The sequence below is a fragment of the Geospiza fortis genome, unplaced genomic scaffold, assembly GCF_000277835.1.
Source record: "Geospiza fortis unplaced genomic scaffold, GeoFor_1.0 scaffold10, whole genome shotgun sequence".
Taxonomy (NCBI): domain Eukaryota; kingdom Metazoa; phylum Chordata; class Aves; order Passeriformes; family Thraupidae; genus Geospiza; species Geospiza fortis.
Genome location: NW_005054326.1, coordinates 1,630,426 through 1,652,302, shown reverse-complemented (window position 1 = coordinate 1,652,302; position 21,877 = coordinate 1,630,426). Strand labels below are relative to the sequence as shown.

General features: G+C 37.0%; 1 protein-coding gene across 1 annotated transcript in view; it reads left to right on the top strand.

Annotated features, from left to right (window-relative positions):
• Positions 1–151: 151 nt before the first annotated feature.
• SMC1B (structural maintenance of chromosomes 1B) overlaps positions 152–21,877 on the top strand; it is a 24,324-nt gene continuing 2,598 nt past the window's right edge. The window contains exons 1-23 of the mRNA XM_005421035.1: positions 152–361; positions 1,938–2,126; positions 2,638–2,750; positions 3,467–3,670; positions 4,071–4,309; positions 4,777–5,035; positions 5,950–6,090; positions 7,424–7,506; positions 8,008–8,215; positions 8,426–8,611; positions 8,947–9,126; positions 10,122–10,268; positions 10,848–10,985; positions 11,502–11,618; positions 13,187–13,293; positions 14,012–14,153; positions 14,922–15,067; positions 16,171–16,324; positions 17,703–17,801; positions 18,698–18,854; positions 19,588–19,742; positions 21,106–21,257; positions 21,641–21,710. Coding sequence (XP_005421092.1) covers positions 253–361; positions 1,938–2,126; positions 2,638–2,750; positions 3,467–3,670; positions 4,071–4,309; positions 4,777–5,035; positions 5,950–6,090; positions 7,424–7,506; positions 8,008–8,215; positions 8,426–8,611; positions 8,947–9,126; positions 10,122–10,268; positions 10,848–10,985; positions 11,502–11,618; positions 13,187–13,293; positions 14,012–14,153; positions 14,922–15,067; positions 16,171–16,324; positions 17,703–17,801; positions 18,698–18,854; positions 19,588–19,742; positions 21,106–21,257; positions 21,641–21,710 — 3,495 coding nt within the window. The 5' untranslated portion in view covers positions 152–252. The remainder of the gene's footprint in view (positions 362–1,937; positions 2,127–2,637; positions 2,751–3,466; positions 3,671–4,070; positions 4,310–4,776; positions 5,036–5,949; positions 6,091–7,423; positions 7,507–8,007; positions 8,216–8,425; positions 8,612–8,946; positions 9,127–10,121; positions 10,269–10,847; positions 10,986–11,501; positions 11,619–13,186; positions 13,294–14,011; positions 14,154–14,921; positions 15,068–16,170; positions 16,325–17,702; positions 17,802–18,697; positions 18,855–19,587; positions 19,743–21,105; positions 21,258–21,640; positions 21,711–21,877) is intronic.

Sequence of the window (21,877 nt, the reverse complement as noted above, 5' to 3'; positions counted from 1 at the left end):
GACACAAGGCGGTCGCGATGGGAACGGGAGGGCGAGTCCCGAGCGGCACCGCGGGGCGGAGCCGCAGCACGAGGCGCGCAGGCTGTGAGGGCGGAGCGGGCTCGCCCGTGCCTTTGAGGCGATAAAATCGTCGAAGAGGGTTGTGGGGTAGGGGTCGTTTATTGTCGGTGAATTGGTGGTGTATCCTCGTCGAGTGTTTGAGGGGGTTGAGGTGTGGAGCTCGGCAGCTCCTGACCCCAGCTCCCCGCGGGGATGGGTTACCTGAAGCTGCTGGTGGTGGAGGACTTCAAGTCGTGGAGGGGGCAGCAGGTTATTGGACCTTTCATGAGGTTCAACTGCATCATCGGGCCCAATGGATCAGGTATTGTGGGTGGGTGTGTGCGTACGGGGAGCTGCTCCATGGGCTGTCAACGCTCAGGGCTCAGTCTGCTGAAAATCACCTTAAGTGCGCCTGAAGGTGTGGCAGAATAAATAAAGCCTAGGAAGCACCTGCTCTGTAATCCTTAGCTGAAAGTGTAGGTTTTCCCAGCATGGAAAGGCAGGGGCAGGCTGGAGGGGAGAAAGGGGGTTCATGGAATTTTATTATCGTGTTGACCTGGTGCTTTCCAGCTTAAGCAGAAAGCCTAGTTTACAAACAGCACACCTTGTCTTGGCCATCTCAGCTTACAAAGATCACATAAAGATGGTTTTATTTTAATACTGCCGGCTGTACCAGTGAAAGCCGGCTTCTTGACGGGAGTCTGTGGGTTCTGCTGCGCTTCCTCCGGGAAGGGGAGGGCGGCTCTGCAAAATGGCGGCTGCCGTGGAGCGGGGCTCGGACCGGCGAGGCTCTGAAGGGGCAGCAGCGCCGTGTCGTGATCCCAGGGTGCTGGAACTTATTTGTGAAAAACGCCAGTCACTTGTTTTTAAAATTTTAAAAGTTTAATAGTAATAAAATGGTTATTAAAATAGCAATATAATTAGAATAAAACTGGTAGTATGCATACCATCTTGTCTGGGTCTGTAACTGGGGTAGCTCCTTTGAGAAGGAAAGGGCTTGATATCTACCCCTTTATACTATCCCTTGATAGTAAATTCACTTGGAAAGAAGCTGTCTTTGTAGCCATATAGCCACAAATGTTTCTACTATGTGATAGCTTTTTTCCCACTGCCTCCTCTTTAAAATAATTTCTGATCAATTAATGGAGAACCTGCAGGGTTGCTACCTCAGTTTGTGAATCTTCTTGCGCTGCACTTTAGAGGCATTTGGTCATTTAGTCGTCACTTAGGAAATTTGTTTAAAATATTTATATTTTAAATTATTTTATTTATAAAAATGTTTAATAACATGAGAATGCTGAAAATACTGCACTAATTTTGGGCAAAAACAGACGTGTTAATCTTCAGATTGAATGGGAAGTACTATAAGCTTCCCTGAATAAAAGAGTAATAAAAAAGGATAAAAAAAGACTGTAGGTGAGAATTGTTCGGTGTAAGCTTTGGATTGAAACTTAGTGTAAAAAATTCAGGTTATTATAATGCTAGATAGGCTTGTTTTCTGCTCCCAGTGTCTTATATCTTAAAAATGTGTTTATTATGTGCAACAGCTTTTCTTCAATAAAATCCCAACATCATAGAATGGTTTCAGTGGGAATGGACCCCATATCTCATCTGGTTCTAACCCTCCATCATACCTTCCACTAGACCAGGTTGTTCCAAGCCCTATCCAGCTTGGCCTTGAACACTTCCAGGAGTGGGGCATCCACAGCTTCTTTGAGCAACCTGTGCCACTATCCCACCACCCTCAGAGAGAAGAATTTCTTCCTAAAAGAATAAAAAATACATAACTAGAAATAGAATTTTTTAAAAAATTGGCAATTCTCCATATTCTTTAATTCTTAATAAAATGCTTCAATTTATGTAAAAAAAATTCTTACTTTTTTTTTTTAATTTTTAAGGAAAATCTAACATAATGGATGCTGTTAGCTTTGTGATGTGTGAAAAAACAGCAAACTTGCGAGTTAAAAGTGTTCGAGAACTTATTCATGGAGCACATGTTGGAAAACCTGTTTCTTCTACAGCCAGTGTGAAGATTGTGTATTGTGAGGAAGATGGGGAAGAAAAAACATTTTCAAGAGTTATCCGTGGTAGGTGGTAGATTCTGCTGCAGTCTATTGTCTGATATATAAAGAAATGAAGACCAAAAATACCCAAGTTAGAATTTCAGATGCCTAATATTAGCTCATAGTTGGGCAGATTAGTATAGTCCTTCAGATAGCATTTTAGTTGTGATATTAATGAAAAAAATATATGTTTGAGTTAATTAGTTAAAAAGTTAACAAGTTACTATAGGTTCTTTGCTCAGTATCTATCTCTAGATATTTCCTTGGGGTCTGTAGGTGATGTAGGCTCTAAGAAATGGGGTCTGACACCTTGCTGCAGGTGTCCATTCCTTTAGAAAGAGCTGAAATTGGAAACTAGATTTTTTTTAAACAGAAAAAATAAATTACTGAAAGGAATAAAGAAGTAATTGAAATCTATTGTCGTCTTTGAGAAAATCACTCAGTTAAATTATTCTACCAGTTTAACTCTTTTCCAGTGGGGTTTTTTTTGTTGTAGCCATTTTCAGCGGAAATCTTTTTTCCTTTCCTCCTTTAGGTACTTGTTCTGAGTTTCTTTTCAATGACAAGTCTGTCAGCCGATCTGTGTACATATCAGAGCTTGAAAAAGTAGGCATTCTTGTCAAGGCCAGGAATTGCCTTATTTTTCAGGTGAGCATTCAGGGTACTTTCAAAAGAAAACAAAAGGTTCTTGGGTTATTTCATAGAATACACAGTTAAGTATTCTCTGGAAATGAGAGCACCCTTAGCCACTACAAGCAGCATACTTTTTATTGACCTTACCAAGTACAAGACTACAAAATACATTTAGTGGAATTTGTATATGAATGCATACGCTAGTAAGAAAGCTGATCTGAAAGAAATTGAGTGCTTCTGTTATTCATAATATATATGAAAGTATGGGTCTGTATAAATGCTTAGTGTATTTAATTGCAGTAGTGCTAAGAAAAAGTCATTTCATCTTAAAATACTACTGTTTGTAAAGACACATGAAAATGTAAAGGATTTTTTTAAAAATGGTGGGGTTGGAAATTCTATTCAGTTATTAGTTTCCAAGAATTTAATGACATAGGCCTTAAGCTTTTTGATGAATAATACATTGCACAAAATCATGTTGACAAAAATTCCTGAGGAAGAATAGATTTTTCCCTTTTACAGAAACATCTATGGAAATCTGAGTGGCTGGCAAGGTGATCCTTATTTTGGCATGAAATTTTTCCTTGGGTTTGAATGTAGATGCATTTCCACCATCAGTGTTGACCATAAATAAATACAAAAGTCAATCAGTACTATGTGCTCCTAAATTCATAAGGCATCAGAATGATCTGTGGTGCTGCATAATTTATTTATTTTCAATTTTGGTGTAGGGAACAGTAGAGTCAATTGCAATGAAGAAGCCAAAGGAGAGAACTCAGCTTTTTGAACAAATTAGTAATTCATGGGAATATGCTGAAGACTATGAACAAAAGAAGAAGAAAATGCAGCAAGCAGAACAGGATGCACAGTTTAATTATAACAAGAAAAAAAGTGTGGCAGCAGAACGCAAACAAGCAAAGATAGAAAAAGAGGAGGTAGCTTAAAGTTAATCAGTTTTTTCGTGTTAAGTTGCCAGATTTTGCATCTCTTATGAACCTCAATAGTGTTTGTAAAAGCACAGCAAACCAACAAAACAAACCCAAAAACGTTTTTTGGTTTTAGTCTAGTAGTTTTTTTCAATTTGGCATACTATATAATAATTTAGTATCATTTGATAAGGTAGAGGGATACATGTAATCTAAATAAAAGAAAGTATAGGCTTGCCAGTATAATTAATTAAAGTATTGACTTCAATATTTGACTTTTATAATTAGTGACCATTACTGGAATTAGAGCTACTTGTACACCATCTTGCATCACTTTGGCCTTGAAATTAGACTGCTAATGATGGAAAACAGTTTTTGTAAACTATAAATTAAATTTTAATGTTGGTAGGCAGAGCATTACCAGATGTTAATCAAGGAACTGGATGAAGAAAGGATACAGCTGCAGCTTTTTCAGCTTTATCACAATGAAAAACAAATTAGCTTTCTGAAACACAGTTTGGATGAAAAGAATATGGAGGCTCATATCAAGAAACAGGCTCTTTCTACAGCAGAAGATTCATTTAAAGTCAAGAAAAAAACGTTTGGGATACTAAACAGGGACCAACAGCATATGGAAAAAGAAATGAAGTAGGTTTTCCAATCAGATTCTGTGATAGTTGAATAAAGCATTGTCTGCACTGGGAGTTGCTTGGCAGGTGTACATTTCCTGGTGAAAATGTGGTTGATAGTCCAGTGCTGTGCAGTTCCTAGCAATTCACTGAAGTAAAATCCAGAAATTATTTTTACCTCCTATACCATGCCTAGTTATATTTTTCATTATATAAACACTTGTTTGCTATTAAATTTTAGGAGGTTATATATCACTTCTTAAATTACTGTTTTCACTGGATATTAAAAAAAAAAATCCTCTGTGGGCATACATCTATGTAAGCCCTACCCTTACAGTTTAAAACATTGTTTGCATATGTGGTCAGCAGGGGGGAGGGAGTGTCTTTTCTATCTTCCCTCTCTCCCCTTTTCCTGTGGCTTTGCAGTTTCGGCTGTGTCTTGTTGGGGTTGGTTGTTTTGGGCTTGTTTCTGGTTTTGTTTTTTAGGACTCTGGAGGCATCGCTGATTCAGCAGAGACCCCTCTATATAAAGGCAAAGGAAAACACATCCTATCAAATCAAGAAAGTAGAAATGTCTAAAAAATCTCTAAGGGACAAGGAGAGAGCCTGTGATAAGGAAAAGCAGAACATAAAAGAACTAGAGATGGAATTGAGTGATATTGAGAAGGCATGGAGAGCATTTGAGGAGAAAACTGAAGAAGAGAGAATGCAGAGAGCAGAAGATATTGAGCTGGGAGAAAGTCAGGTAAACCAGGAGGCCCAAAAGTGCTGTTTACTAGAGAAGTCCAAATATACTCTTGATTACATGGAAACTATTACTTCACCAGTGACCTGTGATTTTTAGTAATCTTTTTGCCCTTGAACTTAAACAAAACCAAAATTCTAAGTTTTATTTAGACACATGGTACACTGTGGAGGGTAGGACAGGAAGTGTTTGTCAGGGTCTCAGGGTGAGTGAATTTTGAGAACTGTCTGTTCATCTGAGGTACCAATTAGGGAAAACCAATGAAGGCCTGGTAATATGCATACCATCTTCTCCTTTGAGGAGGAAAGGGCTACATCCCTTGATAGTAAATTCACTTGGAAAGAAGCTGTCTTTGTAGCCATATGGCCACAAATGTTTGTAAAACTACATGATAGCTTTTTTCCCACTGTTTCCTCTTCAAAATAATTTCTGATCAATTAATGGAGAGCCTGATGAATTGCTACCTTAGTTTGTGAATCTTCCTGTACTGCACTTTAGAGGCATTTGGTCAGTTAGTCATCACTTAGCAAATTTGTTTAAAATATTTGTATTTCACTTACTATGTGAAATTTTTTAATAACGTGAGAACGCTGAAAATACTGCACTAATTTTGGGCTATGCAAAAACAGATGTGTTAATCTTCAGATTAAATGGGAAATACTATAAGCTTCCCTGAACAATAAGAGTAATAAAAAAGGATAAAAAAACACTGTAGTTGAGAACTGTTAGGTGTAAGCTTTGGATTGAAACTTAATGTAAAAAATTTCAGGTTGTTATAATGCAATCAGGAGCTAGAAGAGTCTTCTGGATAGTTTTCATAAAATTTAGGTAGGTAAAGTTATTAAGGCTGTAACAGCATGAGTTTTCTCACTTTCTAAGGAGTGAATTTTTTTGTTTTATTTCTTTTTGTCCAGTTAGAGCGGTACAAAGAGCTAAAGGAAATAGCAAGAAAGAAAGTAGCTACACTAGCCCAGCAGCTAGAAAAACTTCGCTGGGAGGATAAAGGAGATCAAGAAAGGCTGAAACTTAATCGCAGGAAGAAAAATGAAATTGAGGTATCTGTATCAAACTTTTTAGGAGAAAAATATCTCTCTGCTGTTCCCTCTGGTATAACTGTATATAAACATGTTCAATGTTTTGGTGTAATCAGATCCTCAGCAGAAGAGGTACATTGGAAGTGTTAACTCAGTTTCCATGTTGCAGCAGGTTTAGCAGAATGGCCTCTAAATTTGTTCAGAAATTGTGTGCATGAGCCCACACTGAGGATTGGGGTTTGAAAGCTTTGGCTCTGATACTTTGCAAGTACTCACAACATTGGCTTAACTGTCAGCATCTGGTTGTGTAAGTGTAGTCTTTCTGAGGTGTCACACTGCTCTTGTATGTGTGTATGACACTCAAACCCTGCAGAGGTGTATTTTCATCACAGCAGCCTCTTTGCTGAGATGGTTTTAAGGTCAGTTGTGTGTAAGAATGCGTTGTAGTGATAGAGCTCCAAACACCTCATTTTGAATATATAAGCTTACTTCTTTGGAAAAGTCTGTATTTTGCTCCATTTTTATGAGGATATGAATAATAGCTAAGATAATATTTGTACATCCATTTTTACTTCATAAAATACAATTTCTTTTTTAATTACTAGTTACCAGAAAAATGTAGTTATTATGTAGAAGTGAAATAAATTCCATTGCCTGTGCTTCTTAAACTGAGCAAGTCCCATTGTGTTGTTGAGAAAAGAATAAGGGTTACTTAAGAGTGCATGAAATATGTCTATGCAAACATTGAAGTGCAGTAAGAGGTTAACTCTCCATCCCTAGAACTATTTAAAAGGTCACAGGGAGTCCAGGGGTTAAATTAAGGCTTAATAAACTGTGTAGGTAGCAGTATTTTTTTTTCCTCTCTACTTGCTTCAGTTAATTTGTTTTTAATAAATTTGAGTAATTGAAAATTCTTGTTTTACCATTAGTGGGGTTTTTTTACTGCAATATTTTGTGTCAGTTGGAAGCTGTGTCAACTTCTTTGGAAAGAGCTACTGATGTAAGGCCAAGAATAGCACCTCTTCTGTTTCAAGACCTATAATTTCCTGATGCTTTGTTTAAAGTTTTTTTTATTTGTTGGTGTCGTGATTCGCTGTGCTGAAGAGGTTTTCCCTAAATTGTAGCTGAACATGGAAAATCTCATAATGGCTTGGTAAAATAATTTCTTTATGTCATTTGTTCAGGTGTAGCTTGGCACCTACTGTTGCACAAGAGATGCTCTTACTTCACCATGAAATAGCAATAAAGAAGAAAATATCTATCTCAGTACTTGTTCTTAATGTAGACCTGTATATCTTAAAAGTGTCATTTTGCTCTGATTTGTTTTTAACACATGCTATTTGTGACTGCATAGGAAACCATTAAACAGACTGTGGAACAGGTAGAAGAGCATGAAAAACGCATAGAGAAGTTGGAAGAATATGCTAAAATATGCATGTATGTGTAAAAAATTAAAAGCTAACTGGATTTACTGGGTATTAATCATTTTCAAAACATAGCAGGTTTCTACTTCCTTCTAATTATTTTCTTTGAAATTTTAATAAGAACTGGAATTCTTACTAATTCCTACTAATTTTACTTAATATTTCTGTGAAAATAAAGTAGGAAGTATGATGACTAATCCATATTTTGTTTGAATTGGTTCTATAATTCTAATTTTTCACAAGTTATGTTACTGTGGGTATGGGGCTATTATGGGACAAATTCTGAGCAACAAAACAGCAAAAAAAAAGGAGAATTTTGTAGTTGTGCTGCCCTAGAAAACATTAAAATTTATGTTGTGTATTAGCACAGCTCAGTTCTTGCCTCCTGGGTCTTGTCTTCTGCCTGATATTTACTGCTTGTGAAATTAGATGACTGCAGAATGACCTTAATTTGTACTGAAGGTGTGTATAAATGAAATTGTGAATTGCTTTTTATTTTTGCTGCTGTTCAAAGTGGATCACTAACAGAAAAAAAGCAGCAGGAGGAAGTGCTGGCTAAGGAAATTGAGAATGCAACAATACGAATGGCTGAAGTGAACGAAGACTTGAACAAAATAGTCGGTGAACTGCAGAATGCCAAAATTGATTACCATGAAGGGAGGCGTGAGCAGATGAGAGCAGAGATCCTGGAAAGTCTGAAAAGGCTCTATCCAGATTCTGTGGTAATGGAATGGCCTCATTTAAGTGCTTTATTTTAGAGTTAAGACTAAAAATAAGTGCTTTATTTTAGAGTTAAGACTAGGGTTAGGGTTCTGCAGTAGACTAAGCAGCTTGAGTAAATTGGACAGTCTGGAATATCGTCTTAACTTTTGTTCTTGCTTGAGTGTATAGTGTTAATATTAACTAATATTTCTCTGTATTTTAATCTTCAGTTTGGAAGATTGCTTGACCTGTGTCATCCTATTCATAAAAAATACCAGCTTGCTGTTACCAAGGTATTCAGCAAATACATGACTGCTATTGTTGTTGCCACTGAAAAAATAGCAAGAGATTGCATTCGGTTCCTAAAACACGAACGAGCTGAACCTGAAACTTTTCTTGCTTTGGATTACCTTGATGTAAGTATGTTTTTCTTTCTCCTGTCATCAGCAAGCTAATACACTTGTAAGTCTTGATACTGGCTCATCTTGAACTCTCTTTTTTATTCTCCATGCATTGGTGTCCTTTGATTTGATGCACAGGTCTTAATGCTATCATAAATAGTAATGCAATAGGTTATGGAGATTGAAGGACAGTGGTGTACAGAGAACATAAACCTCAGATCTGTTTTTAGACTTGCAGTGATTGAGCTCCCTGTTGTGTTGGTCTGCATGTCCTGTCCCCAGACTACTCAGATTTGGACATGTTTTGCTTTAACAACATGGATTCTAAACCCTGCTTGTTTGCTTTACAGGTTAAACCAATTAATGAGAAGCTAAGGGAGATAAAAGAAGCTAAAATGATGGTGGATGTTGTACAAACCCAATTTGCTCCACTGAAAAAAGTGATTCAATTTGTGAGTGGGAATGCCTTGATCTGTGAAACAGTTAAGGAAGCAAAACACATTGCATTTGATGGACCAGTGAGACTGAAAGTAAGAAGCCAAAGTTTTTTACATACATTTTTCATTGCAGTTACGTGTTTGATTCCATTAAATAATTCTTCTGTAAACATGCTGGAGTATTGCAGATAAACAAAGCGTTGGTACTCTGCTGTCTAATCCCACAGAAACAAATCCCTAGTTACTTCTCTTTGCTATTTTTTCCTCTGATAGTAAGTTGAAGGGGTTTTCTGGGAAAAGGAGGAGGCAAATGAAAGGATAGTTAGTGTCCAAATACAGGTGTTGGTATAGTCCTTGTTATGAGGAGTAGGAGGGGATGGATTGTGATGCTTCTAAAACTGTCTGATTAAAAAAACAGACTTTATCTTGCAAGATTTTCTTTGAAGAAATACTTTCAAAATTCTTTAAAATATCTGCCAGAATATCTTGATTGTTGATATGGATTATATTAAGGACTGCAAGCATGTCTGTCACTTCCTGCAGTTCTTTCTTCTTATTCCTGTCTCTATTGCTGCAGCTGTATTTTATTCACTTAATAAACCTTCTAAAATTTTGATTAAGGGAGTTTTAAGTTGAAGGTGAGTGGGAAGTCATTTTTACTTGAAATAAAGTCACAAACACCCATGTTCTTTACAAAAACATACACTTTCACTTTACAAACAAGCTGTTTGCCTTTACTCTGTTACCATGTTGCTTGGTCTGTTCTACCAAGTTTAAAGGTGTCTGTTCTACACCTTCTAAGTGCAAGTGTATTCACAAGGGGCTATATGCAAGGAAATGATACAATTTCAGTTTATTTTCTGATCAGCTGTAATAATACCAAAATGTGATTACTCCTAAGAAGGAACAGATTTTCTCTTTGCTTCAAATGCCTCATGTTAGCAAGTTTGGAAGAGAAAAGAAAAAATTGAGTCCAACTAAAATGTGGTTGTTACTTGTTTTACTGCCGTATCTCGAGCACTAGTGCATGGGATATTTTGGTTGGGGTTTTTTTCAGATTTATTTGGATATAACTTATTTTCTTCCAGACAGTGTCTCTTGATGGAACTTTATTTTTGAAATCTGGAGTGATTTCTGGAGGATCAAGTGATTTAAGATTTAAAGCTAGGTGTTGGGATGAGAAAGAAATGAATAAAATGAAAGAAAGAAGAGATAGCTTGATTACTGAGTTAAAGGTAGGTCTCTTAAAAGCAATTAACTGCAGAAGTCATGCTGTGTCTAACTTAGTTCAGCTCTGGGAAGGTGATTTTCTAGAAGTTTAATTTGCAAAGCTTCTAGAAGATGCAGGCAGGACATAATAGCTGTTCATCTTCTTCTAGTTAACAATGAACTCTGCATCTCAGTTCTTAGCTGTGGTTCTCAGCTCACAGGCAGAAATACAGGACAACACTGTTGGTCCAAGCTCCCTCCAGGAAAATGTTAAGAATACCTGAAGCCTTGTAATGAAAATGACAGTATGGTTGTGTAAACATGGGAATGCTGGCATGAACCAAAACCTGCCAGTGTAAAATGATTTGTCATACCTTTAGTTGGCTTATTTTAAGAGGGATGGAGTTGTAATTTAATCTGCAAGCAGATACTTTTTGGGGAGAAGTAAATCCATTACAATATTAATATTGCATATGACCTGTGCTATCAGCCTTTACCTTGAATGAGGCCTTGGTCAGTGGGGCTAGCTTTAACATCTGAAAAACAATTTTCACAGTTCATCTTTTGTTTAAAAAGCTTTTTCTCCCACCATAACACTTTCCCAGGGCTTGATGAGGATCAGACGCAAGGAGGCTGACTTGAAGCAGTTGCGTGCTCAGTGCCGAGGAACTCAGACACGACTTAAATATTCACAGAGTGAATTAGACCTTATTAAAAAGAAGCATCTTGCTAATCTCTTCATGGTATAATATTAAGTCTTTATAATTTTCATAGTTTAATAATTGTATTGTTTTAACTGCAATTACTGATCATAGATTTGCAGTTCCTTCCTATGTAAGGAACTGCAATTCCTTACATAGTTTTTTAAATTCAGTTAAAGTTTTACATACAGCAGTTACAACTGAGGAATTGATAGAATAAAAAAAACCCAAAGATTGCAGAGTACTTTATATGAGGCTTTTTCTATTGTGGTTTAAAAACTTGGGTTTCTGGTAAGCTTGGTTTATCATCTAGTAACCTTCAGAAGTCTGTAAGTCAAAGTGTACTTTATGTGGTACTTAGTTTGCTTTTCCACTTGTGAAAGCTGTAATTGTTATGTGCAGATTGGCAGTAATAGTGACTAAGTGGCATTTGAGAAGAAAATATTTAGTGTTTTTAATCAGAAAAAAACTGTTAACCCGGAACAGAGCTGTCCCTTAATTTCTAGAAAGTCGATCTTCCTATTGAGAAAAATTACCATCTTTTTCCTTTCTATCTAGGAAAAATCAAAACTAGAAAGTGAACTGGTAAATATTGAGGCTCAGTATGATATGCTGAATGAAGGAATAGTGCAGAGAAAAGAAAAAATAGAAGAGTTTCAGAAAAAAATTAACAAGGTAATGCCTTCTGTCAGAACTTTGAGAGCTCATGCTATTAGGCTACAGAAGCTTATGTTTTACTGATGTAGACACTTTGGCCATCTCATCCCTTGGTTTCCCTGTAATTTCCCAATCTTCCAGTGGTCCCATACAGTTCATACAGGCAGTGGACAGATTGCAGAGCAGGATTGTCGTGAGGAGACTAAAGGCATTCAGGGAAGGGAATGTTAGTAAAGCCTAGTGTGATGCCAAGAGGGGTTTCCTGCTGGGTTCTGCTCCAGTAGGCAGTTATTGACCTCTTGGGGAAATAGGCACCTCATCTCTACCTGTGTTTTGAAGCTGCCTTTGTCCCTACTCTTGTCAAACAAAGAAATCTGATATAAGCTGTGGAAAAATGGTACTGCAGTTTTATCTGGGAAATACAGAGCCCAGGACTTCGATGCTGGTGTAAATGTCTATTGTTGGAGAAGGAGGCATTCCTCAGCACTGTCTGCAGTAACTCAGGCTGTATTGTACATCTGTAATTTAGTTCCTGGCTTCTGACCCATTCTCATCAGTCAGTCTGGGATTAATCCATGACTGGAATTCTACATGTAAGAACAAGCCAAAATTGCTGCCTGTTCTCTATCTTGCTGGGGGTGCAGGCATGAGGGAGTGCAGATGTCTGTCGTCTGCAAACACTGAGGAAGTCATTGATGGTTAACTGTGGAAGAATTCCAGATACAGGAACTTCTCTTTTGCTTGTTCTGAAAAAGCAAAAACATAAGAGGCTATCGTTTGGAACCAATCATCAGTTTCCAAAGAGTAGTGTAACTTGGAGAGTATAACTTGGTTTGATGTAGTATTTGATACCTGGCTAAAAAATCCTAAACAATACTAAAACAATATAAACAATACCAGGCTTTGACCTGTAGAGTTCTCTTAAAATTTTGTCCAGTCCATTGGGTTTCCTTTTAAATAGGAGTTTATAGGAATGGACTATTGCTATTTCTTCCTTCAGTCCAGCCATATACACTGTACCTAGTAATCACCTGCTTAAATTGTAAAAAAAAAATTAGATTTGATTTTGACTGATGCTTTTGTTAGTATACGCTGTATAATTAGGAAATGAGCTATTCCATGGCAGAGTTTTTGCTATGACTTTTCTATAAACAGAGCATAGTAGTTAATATTTATGGATCTCTTGAAAGGATTCAAATAAAGAACTGAACTACAACTCCAAGAAATCTAGTATATCTGAATTAGTGTCCTGTCTAGCTTTCTGTTCTTCAGCTGTCTGAGAATAATAGGCAAAACCAGGGAAGCTGGTTACACTGTGATGACTTCTGTCTTCAGAATGACCAGGTGCTGTCTAGAAGAGCTTAGATTGGAGTTAGTAGATCACAGGCACATATGCCTTATGTCTGGCATTTGGACTGAAAGTGTTATTTGAAAATCTCAAGTACAAATTACTTCTCAGTAGCTGTTAGCTGTTTTCTTGAAGTACCTTAAAAATCTAGTCTGTAGCATGAAGTGATTGAATATTTTACATTTCTGAGTTGCCAAATAATATAATCATTTTTTGTTCCATTTCTCTGTTTTCAAAGGTTGAAGATGTTGTTTTCCGGGAATTCTGTGAAGAAATCGGTATAGAAAATATTCGTGTGTATGAACAAGAACATGTGAGACAACAAGAGGAGATTGATAAGAGAAGGTGGTATCTGTCTCTAAAATGTAAACCAGTGGCTGCTATTAGATTGGGCACACTGGTACTGGAGAAAGTCCCTCACAGGAAACAACACAAAGTCATAGGAGAATGTAGAAGGTTCTCCTTGTCACTGTTAGTTAGGCCACTGCTGTAGATTAGTTAGACAAGGATCAGTTAGATCACTGCTGTGGTTTGGGTTTGTTAGACACAGTCAGTGACAGCTTGCAACAAACTTGAAAGGTAACATTTACTATTTTGGTAGCAGTATTGTAAAAAAATAAAAAATAGTTTTCTGATACCCACATTGAAAAATGGCACTATCCCAGATAGAGAATAGCATGAAGGGTCACTCATGTGTGAATAAATCTTAAGGAAAACTGGGTGTAAGATGCAGGTGTTTGGCATAGGAACATACTCTCATAAGGAAAACAGGTTCTTGAGTTTTTCAAGGCAACCTCAGCTAGTTTCTCTCACAGACATGTGTCACTGCACCACAGATTTGTATCTTAGAAGGAGAATGTTAAAAAGAACTGATGGTTGAAGTTCAAGTGTCACTATGTCTTTGTGATTTCCCATATATTCACAGGATGTGGTGTAGTAGAATTAATGTAATGCAGATTTTTGTGTTCACATAGGAGATACAGTAATGGTATCTAAATAGAGTCCAATCATAGTTAATAGCCTGCTTTGTAAGAAAGGGTTTTAAATCCTGTACCTTGACTAGGCTGGAGTTTGAAAATCAGAGGACACGACTGAACATTCAACTGGAGTATAATCGTGATCATCTACAAAAATTAACAAACTCAGTCAGCAAGTTGAGGGAGACAATTCATAAAGATGAAGCTGAGATTATCAAGCTACAGAAGGTAATAATAACAACAATTTCTCTGTCTCTCTAATTCAGTACATTCTTTCCTCTCAGTTTCAATTTTGAATAAACGTAGTTAATGCCATGAATTAATTTTTCAAGGAGTTAATTCAGGGTTGACTTTTTATTGCTTAGAAAAATGCAGATGCATATTGCGTTTTAATCTTGGAATAAACTGCCATATTTGAATGCCTATTTAATTTTTAGTAAGCTTATTTTTAATATTAAGTTTTGGATTACTGTCTGTACAGTATTATTTTATATTTTGTTCAGTTAATGTGTTCTGTTGATATGAAAGGGCAACATGCAACTATAGATAAAACCTGCAGGATGTGGCTCAGATTCAGCAGAGATTTTATGAGTAAGAGCAAGCAACTCTGGTGCTTTACATCTCTAAGCTACCTTACAGCCACTAATACATTTGAAATAATGCTATGAAACCAATTTAGATTTTTAGTTGAAGTAATGTGTGGGTTCCTCCTTCACAGTGTTCTTTATCCTGTACTGTGTGATGGTGCTTGTTAAAGAAGCAAGCTTGTGCTTGTTCACAGAAAAGGGAAGGAGAAGATGGGTGCTTTGAACAAAAAACAAAATGTGAAATGTATAAAACTGCCACAAAGTGGGGGAACCCCCCCTCCCCAGTGCCTTTCAGATCTTCTCTGTAACACATTTGAATGTAACAGGTTTAACTCCTTCTTTCTGTATAGTAGAGGTTCCAGATCGAGATTCTTGGTGGGAAGTTAAAAATCTAAATATTTCAATGCAGGATGAGGAAAAGCTTCTGAAAAAAGTGAATGAACTTTTGGAGGAGCAGCAACACCTTAAGGATAGAATAAGTGCTCATAAAGCTGAGCTTGCAAAAAGCCAAAATGAAGTCGAAGAGTTCAGAAAGACGATGTTAACTCTTAATAGGTAACTCCTACTTCTACTCCTGGGAAGATGATTAAAGGGAAAATATATAGAAGGGACATACTGATCACACGTTTGGATTTATCTTGTTTTGTTTTCTTGTGAAAGATTCATTAGAGACATAGTGATTTGCATCTACAGTGTGCCTTAGTTGAACAGTGTTTCTAATTCACTGTGTGAAGGAGAGTATTTCAAGAGGGCCATCCCGTAAACCATACAGAATTATTTTATTATCTACCTAATCTTAGGTCTCACTGTGATCTCTGACCACAGATCTCTCATCTCTTGTGGTGAATATGAAGTAGCTGTACAGTTTGACTGGCAGCATGTGAAGTTCCCTCATAGTTTCACGGTTCAGTTTGAGTTGTACAGTGGGTCTGATTAATGGGAACACTTATTTTCCAATCTTATTGTTATTTTTCCAGACTTTTCATATGTTGGATACCTTAAACTAATACTAACTTTAGGTCATTTTTTTCTCCTACTGTTATATTAAATCACCTCCTTTGTGGACAGCTTATACTTCAGTTCTGTTGTGCTTGCTTATTGCTGATGTCCCTTAATCAGGAGTCATTGCTGTGTTTAAAAACCCCATCACATTGGCACAGTATGGTTATGTAAACTTGTGGATTTTTCTATTAACTCATGACTGTATGCCTTGTCATTTATGTTTTGTATAATTTTAATTGTGTTTCTGCTGATGGTAACTTGATGCTACCACAGGAATTGGTTGTAAAGAATCAAGCTGTTTCAGGGAGAGTAATGATAAAAGATTCTTGGTTACCTGTTAAAGGATCAAATCTCCATGCATGTTCACTAGAGCTGAACAGAACAGAAGTAGTCTGTAATTAGGATGATGGGTATTTGAATGTGCTTTTAATGCACTGAGACTGAGGCTCCCTCTGGAGTAATTCAGGAGAATGGAGGGGATGGCAGAAGTATCATTTTCCTGTATGTTTGATGGGGGTTATTGAAGAGGAAACAGTCCTCTTGGTGCTTGGAATCTGTTTTCTATGCTGTATTTTTCTATGCTGTGTTTTTTCTGTGGATGTTATTAGCAGCCATGTTTCCACTCTTGAGTTGTTTTGTGCCTTTTGTGCATGTAGAGAAGCCACAAAGTTGCAGAGGGAAGCTACAGCTCTAGAAACCTCCCTGGAAGAGATGAGATTAAGGAGACATAATCTGCTGCTTGAGTGCAAGGTGCAGGACTTGAAAATCAAGTTACTGTCTGGATCACTGGACGACATCAGTGAAGTAGAGGTACTTAAATTGTTTACAGAATATAGATATCATGGAGCAGCACTTACTCATGAATTTAATTTTTCTTTCCTTACAGGACTGTTTCTCTTACATAGTAATGTTCCAACCAATACACGCTATTCATGTGATCAGGTCTCTTTCATTCAAAAGAAGGATTTATTTTTATTTTTGTAGACAGAAATACTGTTGGCAAGTATTTTTGCTTGTGCTTGAAACATGCTCTTGTGAAATATATAAAATCTTGTTGTACAAGAAAATTGGTATGAAGATAAGTAAGAGGATACACAGGGATCAGTTCAGAAATGTAAATAAATATGGCATGTGCAAGGGTTGAGATCATATTTGGTCTATCATCCATAATGTAAATGCTGTATATAAAATCATCCTTTTGTGTTCAGTAGATGTAGATATTCACAGAAATCAGGGATAGGCTAAAATAGAAACATTCCTTCTGTACCATGACTGCTCCTTATTACTCGTCTCCATCTTCCCTCTTTTTCCAACATACCTCTTGTGAGGAGAAATAAACTTTCTGCACTGTTAAAAAATAAATGAGCTGTGGGTTTTGAAGAACCTAAAACAAGTATGTGAATTTGGAAGGAGTCTTGTTGAACCCATTGCTTAGAAAAGTATTTTTGCTAGAAGATAGGTGTGAGCTGGGCAGCAGATAAAATGCAGGCAGTGAGGTGGGGTGGGCAGTCTGTGAAGGGAAGGAGCAAGAAAGGCCAATGATCCAAGGATGTGGGAACTCAGCTCTCACTGTTTCTGAATAAGGAAGAGAGAAAACCAAGGAGGGATAACAATGTGGATTCTTAATTAACCTCACAGAGAAGACCAGCAAGATTTGGTTGTGAGAAAGTCTTGGTGGGAAAGGAGTCTAATAATGAGAGATAGGACCTGTTTCATTTGAGGGAACGTGGCTGAAGTTCAGGTGACAGGCAGTACAAGATTCTCTGCTTGTGCCATACAGAACTGAACCTTCTTGATTCTTTTGAGTTTGAGTGGAAGAAATGCCTCAGCTTACACAGCCTTCCCTTGGAAGGGTTGAGGTATCAATGAGTGTGCATCTTTCCAATCAGGACATTTACAGTATGTACAGTGTTGTAAATATATAATAAACAGATTGCTGCTGCTTTTAGCATAGCTTCAAGCTGAGTTGAGCAGATGTTTTCATCTTCATTTAACAGGTGTGTGTGTTAATTAGGCTCATGAGATCATAACTGTTCATTCCGTTTGGGCCAGGGGAAGAGCCATGGATTACATATACCTTGTACCATGTTACCACTGTATCTTAATTTTAAAATCTTTTAATGAATTGGTTTTACAGTTTCAAAGTTAACTGTTGTATTTCTGAACTGGAATGTCCTTCATCTTACAGCCAGGAGCTGAAATAGAAGGAACCCAGGCTCTATTAGGGATCTATGAAAGGGAAGAGGGAATTCAGATAGACTACAGCACCCTAGAAGTTGACCTAAAGGTACTCTTTTGTTTGAAATTATTAGAGATGGAATGTCTGATTTTTATTTTTGTGAAAGGTATTTTATTTGTTGTTTATTTTGTTCTTCACCTTAGTCTTTAAGTGACACTTGGTAAAACCACTGCTAAGCTGAAGTGCACGTGTATGTGTGCTCCAGTTTTGTACTCATGATGTAGCATGGATTGACATGTGGGATTTCTAGATAGGTCAGTTTCCCATATAACTGGCTTTAACTTACAGCTTACCTGAACCACAAAAATGGAACTGAGAAACTTACTATAACCTTGATTTTTTTTTTCTTCCTTCTTTTACCTTCTGCCTTGAAGTTTCAACTTGGTATGTTGAGGCTCAAAACTCCAGAACCCAAGGGTGGCTGTGGGGGGTTGTTCACTTTCTGTTTGTGGTATTTGAAGAGACCAAGGCTTCCCATCCTTCCCTGTCTAACAACCACATTTTCTCAGTCGGTTTTCTAATTTTTTTTTCCTTTTTAATCTTGAGGAAAATAGTTAAATGTCAGAGGCTAAGCACAGAACAGAGGATGAATCTGTCATCAGTAGAACTTATTTCAAAGAATTCACTGAGAACCCCTTTAAAAATCAAGGAGTGAAGCACAAATCCTCTTCCCGTGTTGTATTTTAAAAAGGGAATTGAGAGAAAATAATTGGCTTCTTGTTTTTAAAGGTCTTGGGGAAGAAGAGTGAGGGCCTGGTAGACTCATTGCAAGAAATAAGACCTGGGTGGCATTTTCAGTTGTGTTTCAAGTTAAAGCTATTAATGAGTGGGGTAATTGTTTCAGCTGAGTGCTTGCTGTGTGTATTGAAATGTCTTGGCCTTAAAGCAAATTAGATTGCTCTGTTGTTTTGGTTTTTTTTTTGTTTGTTTGTTTTTTCCTTTAGGAACTAGAATCTGATAAAGATATAGAGGATCAAGTGAAGCAAATGCAGCAAGAAATCAAAGATAAAGAGGTCACATTAATGAAGACAGCTGCTCCAAACCTGAGAGCAGGAGAGAAGTTACTGATAGCTCGGGACAAGTTCCAAGAATCTATAGACGGTAACACTGAGTCTTTCATGTCAGTCACTTTTGTGATTCCACCCTAATTGAAATTTCTCTTCTTGGGGTTGGTCCTGCTGGCTTTGCCCATTTCAGATATTAAGGTATTTTTTGTGCTCAAGTGTTTATCCTCAGTTATCTTTTAAATTACATGTTCAACAATTAATTAACATACACTTGAGTGTTGAGTAGTTTCTTGAAATAAAGTTTGAATGATTGGGAAGATATTTGTTCCCCACATGACATCACAAAGTGTTTTTTACCAGCTTTCTGAGAAGTACTGACTTTAATGTTAAAGTTGTTGAAATTTTTCTTACATAACTGAAGGAACTGTGTATGTTGTCCAAAACTCATACATGAGCATTTCTGCAAAATGATTAGTATCTCCAGAAAGTTTTGAAGATATTAACAATGTAAGAAACTTAAGGGGTTCTGGAGTTGTACCAGGTGCTGCTTAGGGCTACCTGGTTCCCAGAAGGAATTAGGAGAAGAATATTGTTCCTTGCTCCAGACAAATGTGGTACAGAGCAGATTGAATACATCACAACCTTGCTGGTTTGTGGGTCTTCCATTTGAAATTTGGAAGGAAACACACACTATACTGATATGTTCCTTTTTCTGCAATAAGTATTTTCTTTGATGCTGTTCAAGGTACCCAGTATATATTTGTTCTATGTATTTGCTCAAAGGCTTCTTAAGGAGTAATTCCTGTGATTTTATTTTTTTTCCATAGCTTTTGAGAACAGCAGAAAGGAGGCCAGAATATGCAAGCTGGAATTTGAAGAGGTGAAAAAAAGGAGATATGATCTGTTTAGCAGGTGCTTTGAGCATGCCTCCATAGCCATTGACAGGATCTACAAGAGGCTCTGCAGGAACAGCAGTGCTCAGGTGAGTTGTGCACAGGGGCTGTGCCTTAAAGGCCATACTGGCTGCTTTGTTACCTAGAATAAAGTAGCACTTGTGGTTTCCAAAGACAGTCTCAGACCTTAAGAAGAAAATCACAGAAATAAAGACTACAGAAGTTTAGGGTCAGAGAAGGAATAGGCAATAAGCCTAAGGATGCTTGACAGACAGAGAGAGGTAATCTGTGAGCAAAAATTCAGCTTGGCTTAGTTTAACTCTTTGCTTTTAGGAGACTTGTAAATTATCAGAATGCAAGTGTGAAATGTAATTGAGTACTTCAGTTAAAATAACATTGGTTTACACATTAAGTTACACTAAAAGTAATCATTAGTACAGACAACTGAAAATCATAAATCAGTGCTAGTCTTTTGTACAAGGTCTTAAAGCACTTTCTACCCCACTTTAAATATTTAGAAAACATAAACAGACATAATATATTTGCAACTTTTAAGAAACATGTAGAAAAACTGTCTCACAATTATCATTGTTACTGTTCCTGTGTTAATACCAAAAGTCAAGAGGGAACTCCCAAATGCTTTGTTATGTCAAATTCCATAGACTGTGGAATGTTTAAGGGATTGAACTCTTGTCTGTCTTAAGATTTTCTTCAGCATGTTGTGTGTTGGTTTGGTTTTCTTCCATGATGTCTGTGATCTGAGAGGAGACATTTGAAATGAGAGTTAAGTAAGGAAATTTCTCTTGCCTGTCTCCACTTGTGCAGAGGGGAAGAGTCGGTATTATTTTATTGTCTCTCCTATTAATGAGAAAAATAAACCATCTAGCAAAGATCTTACCCATCATACCTTTAAGTGGTTAGGAAAAATGGTGGTTCCTTTAAAATAATGCTTTTGAATTTTGTCCCTGGGAACCAAGATACAAAGTACAGAAAAAGACTTTAGTACAAGCAGTCTTTGTCCAGCTCAAAACTAGGTTCTGAAAAGCTAACCTTTCACCAAAAAAGGGAAATTTTGCAAATATATTGTCTTCCAGGCAAAAAAAAAATCTGCCTTTGAAGTCTAATATTTTAGTAATTTAAAAAATCAAAGCAATTACATAAAAGGTGATAAAATCAAGTTTATTCAGTAGTTGAAAATCTGGAAAGAACAAACAAGTGGCACTATTTCCATGCTGGTTTTGTTACTGAGCCTCTTGGATCCTGGTTTGTTTACAAAACCATTTTCTCTGGGAACTGGAAACTGCTGCTCTCAGAATGGATGAACAGCTTCCCTAGATGGGAAGCAAATTCACTGGTTTCCTCACTAGCTCAGGCAGTATTTAAACCTAAAAAATACCCATCTAAATAATTGGATAAATACCACTATTAACAATTAAATGTGTTTGTTTCAAGGCCTTCCTTAGTCCAGAAAATCCTGAGGAGCCCTATCTGGAAGGGATTGGCTTTCACTGCGTGGCTCCGGGCAAGCGCTTCATGCCCATGGACAGTTTGTCAGGAGGGGAGAAAACTGTGGCAGCCCTGGCTCTTGTGTTTGCTGTACACAGGTAAGAGAACTGTTCTGGGACTGTCCAGGGGGGGAAAAGTGTTAGGGTATTCTCCAAGTATCTGGCCAAATAGGTGACAGAAAGAGACAGCTTATACACAGGTTAAAAATTCTGCTGATGGAGTGTTCAAGCATTGCTGAAGTCTTTATTCTTTATCTGTAGTGACTTCATATATTCAATGCAGAATTTCATGTTAATTACAAATATTAACTGCTAACTAATTTCTTGTCTATTGAATATTAAATGTTAAGTGATACCAATTAAATAAATTATAATAAATATAATACTGCAAAACACTATCAACTTTATTTATGGAGTAAATAATTAGAATGTTGATTAACATTTTGGTATCTCAATGCAAAATACTTTCTTGTCTTCTACAGCTTTCGTCCAGCTCCTTTTTTTATTTTGGATGAGATAGATGCTGCACTGGACAACACAAACATTGATAAAGTAAGTTGCTCTTCTACTGACAATGTCTGGTACCTTTTGTAAAATGGCTACTTCCATTGCAGGGTGTTGGGATACAGAGATTGTTTAGCCTGACTGACTCTATTTTAAATTAGATTGGATTTAGGGATGAACTAATGAGTCTATGAGAGAGAAAAGTCCCATGACTT